This window comes from Fringilla coelebs (assembly GCF_963513975.1).
Source record: "Fringilla coelebs genome assembly, chromosome: 8".
Lineage (NCBI taxonomy): Eukaryota > Metazoa > Chordata > Aves > Passeriformes > Fringillidae > Fringilla > Fringilla coelebs.
In genome coordinates, this window is record NC_140066.1 from 2,823,059 (window position 1) to 2,835,487 (window position 12,429).

At 50.0% G+C, this 12,429-nt stretch overlaps 1 protein-coding gene across 2 annotated transcripts in view; it reads right to left on the reverse strand.

The window, feature by feature from the left end:
- The window catches only part of CDH23 (cadherin related 23), a gene marked incomplete at its 5' end in the record, with an annotated part of 186,514 nt that overhangs the window by 87,970 nt on the left and 86,115 nt on the right, over positions 1–12,429 (reverse strand). For both annotated transcript variants that reach the window (XM_084210353.1, XM_084210354.1), the window contains 2 exons: positions 1,186–1,374; positions 3,571–3,683. In XM_084210353.1, coding sequence (XP_084066479.1) covers positions 1,186–1,374; positions 3,571–3,683 — 302 coding nt within the window. The remainder of the gene's footprint in view (positions 1–1,185; positions 1,375–3,570; positions 3,684–12,429) is intronic.

Here is a 12,429-nt window from a genome sequence, read left to right on the forward strand (position 1 = left end):
CAGAGCTCTATCCTAAGCATCTGTCATATCCATATCTTCTTTATTAGCAATTGACATTTTCAAGAAAAAACAGTCTCTTTATCTGCTTAATAGCTCATCTGCACCTCTTCAGGCTGAACTCATAACTCCTGGACGGTGACATCATGTCACCAGTAAGTTATTAGTTCTGTGTCATAATCACTTCAGATGGAAAAAAATGGGACTTCTGGGTGGCTTGATGAGGCGGGGTGAACTCCACCCAGGGCTGGGGAATAGCAAATCCATCTTCTCTGCCAGAAAAGGTGCACATTTTAACTGACCTACCAGGATTTGGGGGATTGGGGGGGATGTTTTGTTTCCCATTACCTGAAGCATCAGGAAAACATCCTGGTGATGCTTTGCCACTCTGCTGGATGGAGCTCAGTGGAAGGGGGGTTGGCACGAGCTGATCTTTCAGGTCCCTTCCAACCCAACCCATTCTGTGATGGCATTTATTCTGACAAACCCTCTCCCCTCATCTCCTGCCCAGCCCCAAGAGGAACGGGAGCAGCAGGAGCCTGCGGGCAGAGCCTTTCCCAGCGGTTTTGGACAGCTCACCATGAGGTGTCAGCACTGCTTTGGAGCAGGCACCCGGCGGAACCAGCGCACAGGAGCAGCCAGACGTGAACTGCACAAGTCAAATAATCAGAGTAATTGAAGGCTGGGAGCCCAAGGCTGGAGCAGAGGCTGCAATCCCAAACAGGGCACGGATGGGCGCGTGACAAACAGGAGCTCCCCTTTGGAGGAACAAGCCTCCAAACAAGCCTCCGAAGCTCCTGCCTTGTCTGCAGTGATGAACTGGTATCCCAGTCCTTCCCACTCTGAAGGGCATCTCCTACCTCCTCCCTGACTTAGCTTGGGGCTCCTGTCTTCCCTGTCCCTGGCAGGTCCCCCCTGGGAGCCCAGAAGGAAAATTCCTCCTTTGCTAAACCAGACTGGCAGGGATCAGCCTCCCAGACAATCCTATTTTCTGGCTCTCAGGGGCCGTGCAATCCTGACTGCATTAGTGCCTCCCTGGGCAGGGAAACTGGGCTGGGGGTGCCCAGCAAACAGAGCAGTGAGAGCTGGAAAAGGAGGTGCTGGGACAGAACCGCGCAGGGAATTCTCCCCTGCCCACCCCCAAACCCGGCCAGTGCTACCCCGCAAAGGAAGGAGAGGAAACCTCACCTCATCCTTGTCCTGCACCTGGATGAAGAGGGGAAGGGCAAAGCCCACCTGGGCCAGCTCAGGGATGGCCACGCTGTACTCGGAGCTGTTGAACTCGGGGGCGTTGTCGTTGACGTCGATGACCAGGATGTTGAAGGTGGTGGTGACGCTGGCGTTGGAGGGCGTGCGGTCGTCGTTCAGCTCTGTCCCCTGCAAGGACAGAAAACAGGGCAGCCTTTGTTCTCCAGGAGGAATAAATGTAAAGAAAGCGTGCACGGTGTGGTGAGAGACTCTTGCAGCTTTCCCTTCCTCCACTTTGCCATGGAAGGATTCCCAATTGGCTCTGCCGTTGCTCCATTAACACGTAGTGATGTTGGCCCAGCTCTCCTATCACTCGTGCTTTAGTCTGACAAAAACCTTCCCAGGGGTTTAACATTTCCCTTAGGATGGCTGTGGCCTTCCTGGCCTCTGTCATGCAACAGGCTGGCAGGTCACACAAGAACAAGTAGGAGATTTCCCTGCCACAAGTGTTTAAACCAAAAAAAAAATCTCACATCCTTGTGAGATGTAGGGGACAATCCACAAAATAAGGGAAGGCTCAACGGGGCAAAGAGCACTCCTGCTCTCTCCTCTGCCACCCCTGATGTGGGACTGGGAGCTGACAGTGAACCACTCAGTATGCTGAAAAACACAGGGATGGAAAACTAGGGCACCAGAGGAAGACTTAGACCTTAAAATAGGTTTGGCAACACGTGTCTAAATACGGAGCTGAGTCATGAGTCCACATCACACCTCTGTCTCAAGAAGGACTTTAATTCTGCCTTCCCAAAAGGAGAGAGTGCAGATTTTAATGCCAGAGAAGCAAGACTCATAAAACAGCCCTTTCAAGCCGAGTCCCTCCTCTTGTCCTCTGGATAATCTTGCTTTGCTGTGGGCATGGAAAAGCAACGCTCTCACGACCCACACGGCTCATTGCTATTCACTGCTTCTGCACACAGCAGCAGAACAGGCTGATCCCAGCGAGGAGCAATCCAGCTGTATTTTCACTGTGTGCTCCAGGATGAGAGCAGCAGGGAACATTTTGGGTCCTGGGGATGCGGGATGCACAGAGCTGGCATTTGCGGGAGGATGCGAAGTTTGTGGGGAGAGGAGATGGAAATCTGTCAGAGCAACGGAACGTGGCTGGAACTCCATTGTCATGCAGGGAGGAAAATGGGCAAGTTTTCAGGCTCACAAACCTTTCCAAGACTAAACAGATATTTTTGTCCCTATTAAAACCAGACAATCCTCCCTCTCTTGATTTTTGAAACTATGAGAGCCTGAATGAAATGATACCCGGGTGGGTGAGGATCTCCTCCTCACACACAAAGCCTCACGGTGTGAAGTGTGTCTGGGACCTAGAGGGGTGATTTCCTGTGCCTCTGCCCCCCTCCAAGGAAGCATCACACCTGCCAAAACAAGAAGGCCAGGTGCTGGCTGCCTCCCTCCCAATCAATGACCCTTCCTACGCTGCTGATTTTTCCCCACCCTGGCCCAGCAGAATCCATACTTCTAAATGTGTTTCCAACCAGCTGCCCAGCTTGGTATTGATTTTAATTACAGGCCTGTGAGCAGAGCCAGGGAGTCACTCTCAGGTGGGGCTGGTGGGGCTGGAAAGCCACGCTCCAGTGCCTTTTCTTGACAAAGCAACTTCCAGCATCCCTCCCTCCCCGTGCCAGGAAAGCACAGATGATGCCCTGTTACACCACTGCCTGCTGACAAGACAAAATGTCGTGTTTACCTAGGGCTTTGGTGGGGAGAAAGAGGGAAAACAGGCAAAAGTAGGCACAATTTAGGTGCCTGAGTGTGTGCCTGGTGCTATATGCAAGCCTGGGGTATTTGCATGCTGCCTGCAGGTATAGCCACAGGCAGGATGGCAAGAATGGCCTCACACATCATGTTTTGGGCCACCAGACAAGGGGGCTGTTGTTGCTCTGATTTTTTAAGTTTTTCTAAGCCTTCTGATGTTTACATTCTTGTAACAAACTTTCTCACACACTTTCTGTAAATAAAGTTTCATTGTTTCGCATTCCTTTATGGAGGAGGAGAATTTTGTTGGTTTGTCCAGTGTCATTGGAGAGGTGGCACTTTCCCCCTCCCATCCACTGTCACTTTTGGAAATCTGTAAATGCTGGAGTCAGAACATAAAACTTCCCTTTTCCACCTTGAGAGCAGCAGCAGTTGTGTGTGCGCCGTGTCATTTCGTGTCCTGCAGTGACAGACTGTGTTTAACATCTCACTTGGGCAGCACATCCTGGCTCTGGGTGCCCAGGATAACAGCACAGCCCAAGTTTGCAGCATTAGCTGGAAGGTGTTGTCCTCCCCATCCTGCTCTGTCAATGTGCTTCCCAGCTGGAGCAGTCTCACCTTCACTGTGAGGATGAATCCAGCGCTGTACAAGGGATTTTCCCTGTCCAGGGGCCCGTTCAGGGTCAAGGCTCCACTGATGTAGTCCAGTGCAAAGATGCTGTTGGTGTTACCTGAGAAAAATAGCAGGAATGTGAGCACAAGCAGCTGGCACAAAAAAGGGCTGGAGGCAAGAGGGAGGGGAGCAAGAGGACACAAACCCCAAGCAGAGAGCTCTAGGAACCTGGCAAGCTGTTCCAACCTGCTTTGAAATGTCGTGGCTGTCACACTCCTCTCCTCCTCCCACCTGCCCCAGCTCAGGGCTCAAAATGGGGATCTCCTTCCACAGCCAAAAGCTGCCAATGCTGGAGGCAGCTGAAGAATTTCAAAGGGTTTTAGTTATTAAAATCTGCAACAGCAAAGCTGAAAGCAGGACCAAATCCAGCTGCTCCCCTCTGAGTGACCGCCTGCATTTGCAGGGTGCTGTGTTCCCGGGGTGGGCATGGCCTCTCTCCTAAAATCCAGGGGTTAAGGGACACCAGCCCAGGAAAATCACAGATGGACCAAGCTCATGAGGAATTCTCCACACAACAGGCAGTGGTTCAGCTGTGGGGCCTCTCAGCCAGAGGGGGCTGAGGGGGATACAAGCCCACATGTACTCAAGGAGAGGTTGCAGAGCTTAAAGAATGAAAAAAAATCTATCAAGTAATAGAGAAGCCTCACACAGCTCAGGAATTTCTTAGCTGGATGTATTAGAAGCCAGTGAAAGTATCAGCAAAATAGTGTAGGCACTTGCCCTGCTTTTATGCTCTTGCCATATGTGCTGACCCTGTGCAGCTGCCTGCTTTTCCTCTGCTGGAGTCAAATTTGGCCCCTGTGCCTGTCCCTGCATGCAGGCAAGCAGCCAGGATGCCACTGAGAACTGCCTCCACAGAGCATCCCATCCCATCCCATCCCATCCCATCCCATCCCATCCCATCCCATCCCATCCCATCCCATCCCATCCCATCCCATCCATCCCATGCCATCCCCAGCTTGAATCCTCCTCTGGAATCGGACCCCAGAGGGGATCAAGATGCTCTGGGGGAATCCATAAAAGCAGAGGGGTTTGGGGAAGCTGCAAAAGGCAGGTCTCAGACAGCAGAACTGTGACTGGAGCTGAGCAGTAGCCATGAGATTGGGCAGCAGAAAAATGATGTAGAAGTAGAAAAGCAAGGACAAATAGAACAATGGTCTGTGTATTAGTGCTTGGCTAGAATAACTCCCTAAGCTGCAGAAAAGTTTATCTAGCAAGATATTAAGAAGTTCTAAGCTTAATAATGGAGCTCTGTGCATTGTGTTTGAAGGCTCACAAGCAGGTGTTGTATTTGAAATAAGCAAGAATTGTTTAACCAATGGTGCGTGTGCTTATAGTAATTAGATAGAATTACTGTCAGTGTGCTTCTGCTTTGTGTGATTGGTCAAAAAACTTATAAAGAAAGTTGTAACATTGAGTTCTTTGTCTGCTGCCTGGGATGTGAGCTGCTGGCATCTTCCCCTTGCCATGACCATGGAATGAGAGTGATGCTGGAAAATCAAACAGCTCAAGGCACGTTCCCAGCAGTCCTGTCCTGTTGGTGATTTGTACAGAGACCCCAAACAACGATAATGCTTGAGTGTCATGGCCAGCAGACACCAAAAGGACAATGTCTTGCTTGGGAACGTGCCTGTGGCAGCTCCAGGTGCTCTCCCTGTGAGCCAGACAAAAGCAAGCAGTTGGTGTGTGGAGCCTGGGACACCTGACACCAGCCTGACACAAAAGCAGAGCAGGCTGCTGAATTAGTGATGACCAAGGAGGTTATGTATCCAGGCATATGGTCACCCACACAGCTCCCCTCAGCATCCTGAGGCACGCAGAAACCCCTGAACCAGACGCAGACAGGAGCCAGGAAACCCTGCAGGTAAATTCCAGTCATCCCAGTCAAAAGGAAGTAAAAAATAAATCCTGTCTTCTCAATACATCTCAGCACGAATGAAACACACACAGCATTTGTCATTTCCCTGGAAGGGAGCTGCAAGACAGATCTGCTGCCACAGAAAGTTGTTTCCCATCACTCAGCATCCACCTTGCTCCCTTCCAACCTCTGTTGGATCACAGCTGCACCTTCCTCATGTAGCAATGCTGCCAGGGCCCTGATGAAGGAGGAATGATGAGGAGGACTCCATGGATATCAGAAGGCTAATTAATTACTTTGTTATACTATTTTATTCTATACATCTAAAACTGGACTTGCCAAGCACTCAACCCTGCACACACTGGGTGTGAGCTGACAGTCCCAACACACACACACACACACACACTTGGCTCTGGCAGGACAAGGAAACAAAACACCGTCACTCTGGATAAACCATCTCCATGTTGCATTCTACTTTTGCACCAACACAGGCACAGCAAGTGATAAGAACTGTTTTTTCCTTTCTCTGAGGTTCTGAGAGTTTGAAACCCAGAAATATTCTTGGGAAGAATTGTGCCTTGCTTTTCTCTGTGAAGAGAAATGTGGGGCTACATCCTCGGGATGGCCAAAGCCTCCAGGTCTGGTCATCCCCTCCCTCCCACCTGGCCTCTCCTCTCTCTCCCAGAGCCCTGAGTGCCTTGACACCTTTCTCCCCATTACTGAGCCATTCTGTCTTCCTCCTGGACAGACTTCCTCCCATTCCTGTCCTTGCTCCTCTCTTCTCTCCATCCCAAATGCCCCACAGACCGCTCGCCAGCTTAATGAGCTCATCAGGCTACTTAAAATATTAGCAATGGCCTTGTGGGTTTTTTTTCCCTGATCTTTTGCTGCTGTGCAAGAAGATCTCCAGTCTCCTCCCTCGGACAATTCCCCTCTTTCCATCCTGACTTCCCACTTTCCTGCTGTAATTTATGGCTGACTCCTTAGGAAGCTTCTTCCTATCCCAGCTTTGAAGGACGCTCCACGAGATGGATGGGACTGTGCTGCCAGGCATTTAAATGCTCCAGGACACCAGGTTGCCATGGTAAAGTTTATGCCTCAGGGTGACCTCCCCCTAATATGAAATGTATAAAATGCAGAAAAATTGGAATTCAGGGGAATTAGGTCAATAGGGGAGGAATTTGACTAAACACAGCGCTGTGTTCCATGTCCTGTAAAGGGTTATGCATTTCAGATTTGACCGTGGTCACCTTTTGAAGGATGGGCAACTAAACTGGGGGCTCAAAGGCCCCCCAGGCTGCACATCAGAGGCTGTTCTCTAGCTCAGCCTCCCCAGGACCATCAGATACTCACCCTTATGCCCACTGGGGCTTCCTTTCCACTAGCAGAGACGTCCTGGCTTTTTGCAAATTTGCAAATTTAGGGAAAGAGGTGTCCCCAACACCTCTCCAAGCACCACTGCTTCACTGCTCTGACCAGTGATCCCAGCTGAAGCACTCACACTCCCATTTCCCGAGATGTTTTCCTTGCCAAAATCCCTCTGATCATCCTCATGTGCCTTCACTTTCCAGAGAACCAGGGGAAAAAATAAGGCGGGGAGAAATGAGCCAATTTTGTCTTCCCTTTCTCTGGAGGGACCAGAGGTACACGCAGGGATGTGGCAGAAATTAAAGGATGGGAAAGGAACGGCTGAGCAGCAAAATGGGGGGCAGAGAGAAGGAAAACAAGGCGAGAAATATTTTAAATATCACAAAGACAGAGGGAAAGGGCAGAATGACAACAAGAAAAAAAAATTGAGAACTTTGGGACTGCAGTACAGTATGAATCCACTTCTGGCAGACCTGTTGCTCCCACCTGGCAAAGAGCAGGCTTGCTCAGGACCTACAGACCCAGCTTTTTGTTATGGCTCAAGGAGAAGGAGAAGTTTCTCATCCATCAGTCTGTGTGCAGGTACAGGGGCAGCAGCAGCAGCAGCTCCTGCATACACTGCAGCCAGGCAGGGGCTTGGGAAGGCAGGCACTGAGGGGGTGCTGGGTTGGGAGCACTGGGATGGATCACAGGAGCCCATTCAGAGTGTTTTTCCAAGCTCATTGAGGAACGGATGGTGGCATAGGCATCATTTTGGAGAAACACTGCTGTAACGAGGGGTTTTATCGATGAGAGCCATAATGTTTAATTGCCCTCAGCCAAGCTCTCCGTTTAAAAAGGCTGTTAAAAGTACTGGCTCAAACCCAGAGAAAGGAAAAAAAAAAGGGGAAAAAAAAGGGGAAAAAACCCACAGCATCAATATCTCCTCCTTCCTCCCTGCCCTTTTGAGCACCTTTCAAGAGAGAGATGCAGCGACTGCCCTGCCCTAGTGAAAAGCCACCTGTCAGTCAGGGCAAGCTGTTTTCCCAGGGCAGGATGTTTCCCCCAGCCCCTCTGCAGGAAGGGCTGCTCAGGCTGGGAGCCAGGGCTGAACTTGGAGCGGGTGACTTTCAGGAGGTGTGGAAGGGGAGCCCATCACACACCTTGCTCCGGATAATTTATTAATCAAAATGTGCTCCGTCAGGGCTCCTCGGGCACAGAAATAGATGCTGTTGGATGTGGTTCATGGAGTCAGCAACAGACACAGTTATTAGCAGATAAATAGTCCATCAGCTGCCGTGAGCACCTCGCTGCTCTTCACCTTGAGTTTCTGCCCCCAGGCCGCCGGCAGGGAAGCACTGCCAGGGCGGGGACCTCCCCGTGCTTAAATTCAAAGGCAACAAGTCATTTCCAAAGGAAAACTGGTTGTTACAGTCTGAGCTTGTCGTCACAAATGCTGTATGAAAACAGACTCCCCTTCTCCTCTTGCTTTGCTGCTCTTCTGGGAAGATGAAGCTCTCTGGGATAACAGATCTGAGCCCAGAGCTGTGTGCCAGCACTCCTTCTCACGTGCCTGCTCTGCAAACAGGCCTTTTTAGTATCTTTCCCCAAGGATTTGTCCATTCTAACACAACCAGCAGGACCTGTGATCTTGCAGAGCCACAAAAGGAGCTCGCACCAAACGCTCGCACAGTTCCCTTTTTTAGAACGGAATGTACAGCACAAGGAAATAAAAGGAGGTATTTATCACCCAAAGTGCAACCCCCCTCCCAGATTTCCTGGGAGCTGTGGCTGAGTACCAGAGAGGAGAACAGAACCCTCAGAATTTCTGCTCTGAATGTAATTCCTCACACGAAAGGATTCTGAGTCTCAGACCACAACCCCACAGAATCTAAAACGGGCTTTTTGACATAAACCCCACATCTCCAGGATCCACAGCTTTCTGAAATTCCTCCATGGAAAACCATCTCAGAACCAGAATTCCTCCATGAAAAACCACCTCAGAACCAGTTGTTTTTGCTGGCCACAACATGAACAGAGGAGGTCCAGGTTCGTCTTTCTCCACTGGTGGTCAACACTGAATCCCAGACCAGCTTGGGTTGGAAAGGATCTTAGAGATCATCTCATTCCAAACACCTTCCACTAGTCCAGCTTGCTCAGCCTTGAACACACCCTAAATCCCAAGGAGCTAAACAGGAAGTCCCAGAAATTAAACAGAAAAGATGCTTTTGTTTCCTATTTCCACATAAAAGGGAATGTATCGTTTTAATTACAGCGGGCCGTTTGCCGGGGGACCACCTGCCACGCAAACCATTATCCCAATCATATCTCTTTCCAATGACTCCTGGATTGCCAGGGAGCCCAAGCCAGATGCCAACACCATGACAAAAAACAGCGTGGAGGAAGATGGGGGGCAACTGAGCCGAGGGAAGAGGGGCTGTGACTGCAGCCACCATCTTTGCTTTGTGCTGTCTCATCCCCTTGCATTGGCAGGGTGGGAAAAAACAGCTTTTGATGGATCACTCGGCGCCAGGCACTTTTCCACCCATCAGCGTGTCCTCCTACAGAAATGTTCTGCTGTGATGGCTGCCTCTAAATCACACGGGAAGGGCCCTCCCAGCAGCTGGAATTTATGAGGGCTTCGACACCCCGGCAGTTCGCCGAGCGAGGCGGATGTGGGAAAAACTGGAGGGAGGTGGGGAATGGGCAAATGAGCAGGTGCCCACTTCCAAGGGTGCTCCCCAATGTCTGGTTTAAGGGTTTTGGGGAAGGGGTTTGCTCTGCCTTCTTTATTAAGCCAGGTCAAGCTATGGAGGGGATGTCAGCAGCTGAGGGCTTGGAGACCTCTTTGGCCACTTGACCTTTCCTGAAGGATTCATGCTGCACTTTCATAAGGAAAGCAGTGGGCTCTGTTAAGAGCACGGGAAATATGTTCTGAGAGTGCTACAGCGCTGATTAATTACTCATATATACAAATTATGTATATAAAAAATATATCTATGACATTTTATTCCTTAGCAGGAAATCCGGAAGATGGAGAACAATTATTTTCAGCTTCCCTCGCATTTCTGTAACTCACACTTCTGTTGCATTGTGCAAATAATGATTTTTAATTCATGTTTCCCTCGGGGTGCACCAGCTTAAGGAAGAGAGGCTTTGCTAGAAACTGCACCAGTCTCATAAAACAATCCACTTTGGGTTTGTGAACAGCCCTAAGGACCATCTCTGACCGAAACTCCCTCCCCTCTCTCCTGAAGGACTTTCCAAGCCCCAGGAAGGACGTATAGATTGCCCTTGTGCAATCTCCCACTGCCCATCCATCATCGCACCTGAAATGCGTCGGGCAGGCAGAGAGTGACATGTGGGACCCTTTCCCCTGGGTTAACCCCTCAGTGCCTGCCCAAGCAGCACAGGTCACCTTCACACCCTCCTGCCAGAGACACTCCAAGTCTCCTGGCTCTCCTGGAAATAAATGAAGCCCAAAGTTTACTGCTAGCAAGCAACACGTGAGTCAATACGTTTTCCCAAGAAGAGCTGGCGGGGCTGAAGTCTCCTCCCGCCTATTAATTAAATCGCTGTTTAACTCATGCTGAAAATCCTTCCCTTAAAGAGCCAGAGGATTCCCAGTGCCCCAGGCAGTGTGCAGAGGAAGCAAATGTGAAAACACACTGCCGTCTGCAGGGCTGATCCTGCCCAAAACTGCCAGGGCCTTCCCGATTCCCGCCGGGAAAATCAATCTCTGTTAGCCCGGAGAGCTCCCCTAAATGAAAAGCCTTATCTAGAACAGGTCGTGTTATACAACAAGTCACTGGCTTTGCCTGGGAAATGAAAGATGATGAGGCAGAGTCCCCGGCACAGAGGCTATCTCCATAAATCTGCCAAAAAGGAGCTGTGGATTACTTTGCTGGATTAATTATCTGTCCTTCAAACAGAGTCCTGACCTCAGTGGCTGAGCATCTCCAACCTGTCACTGCAGGCGGGGAGGGAGGGCTAACACGGGGCTCTGGCCACAGGAAAAGCAGCAGGAACACCCTCTGGAGCAATGGGAGCCCTGGCACTGACCAGCCTGCTGGCACGAGGGGCTTGAATTGTGAGGTCTCAATTTGGGTTTCTTTTTCTATTGGGCAGTGAGCCCGCTCCTGGTGAAGTGTGAAGTGAAAAAGTACATTTTCCTGGAGTTAAAGCACTCTGATGGGAAGGAAGGGGCAGAAACAACTGAATGGCCTCTCCCTATTAGATATGGAAATGAATCCCAAAGCAGGCAGGACAAGCAGCCAAAGCCGTGGCACAGCTACACCGGCGCTCCTCCATCATCTCAGCCTTAACAGCTTTGTAAGCTGGCGGCATAAAGCTAGATCTCGAGTCTTATTTTATGTGGTTATGGTTAATCTTTTAGTTTTATTGTGTTCCTGTCACGGGAGGACCTTGTGCTGGAGATAGCTGTATAAATAAGAGCTGCTGCAGTACATCCCCAGACGTGGCTGCCCGAGGGATGGAGCCGAACGGGACAGCAGCAATTCCAAATTAATTTTTAAACCCCACCTCCAAATGACACCAATGCTTTAGGCACTAACACCAAAGGTATGATGAACGGCCAGGTGGCTCCTCAGCTCTCTACTGCTGGATATACCAGCCCAAAAGGCAAAAGCAGACCAGCCACATGCTAACCCTGTGCCCAAAAAACTCTGAGAGCTGGGAAAGGGCATCATGCATCCCTGCAGGGGAATGGGAGCAGCATCACTGCCAGCTCCCCTCCTGGAAGGGAGCTGAAGAGCCAGGTTTAATTACTACTTCCACCAGCCACTTTCACTTTTGCTTACGGTCGGTTTCTAATTTAATTTGCTTCCTCGTTCCCATATGTTAGGCTTTTTTTTTTTCTTTCTTCTGCTTTTTTTTTTTTTTTTTTTTTTTGCAAAATTGCCATAAAAATTTTCCAGCTCGGGCGCAAAAATCTGCTCGCTGACCTTTACCATCATGATTGAGGATAATGAGAAATTAATTAGGCTTTACCTGCCTGCCAAAAAGAAAATGGCTTGCCTTGGCTGAGCAGGATTTTGGAAGCGCATTAGATGCCAGTCCTGTGTCTGGACTCTCACACATCAGAAAGCAACATCAGCTCTGTCCACAGAATCTGATCATTCCCATCCAACCCCTTCTCCATGAGACCCTGGTGACGACAGGAGAAAGATTCCTGGCCAATTAGGAAAATACTTTGCAATTCTCATGTCTGGGGAAAAAAAAAATAGTGCAAAGTAGTTTAATCACTCTTTTGATCTGTTCAGCTGGATCCTCTGGTAGGAGAGCTGCCCTCACCAGGCAGGACTGCGTGCAAGGGTTAAGCTCTTGGCATACACAAGCAGATGCAAGGCTGTGTGCAGTGATCTGCCTGCAGGTCTCTCCATGTTCCACCTGGGTCCCAGAGCACCCTGATTCCCCCTCCACCATCCCACTGCCCATCCAGAGCGGCCAGGCTGACAGCTATTTTACCATCCTCTCCGTAATTCAGCAACCTCTGCAAAATTAGATTGATGTTTCAATCCAGTCTACAGTGAAAAAGAACCTGTACCAGCCAGAAGACAGTCCCTGCTGCACCTTGGCC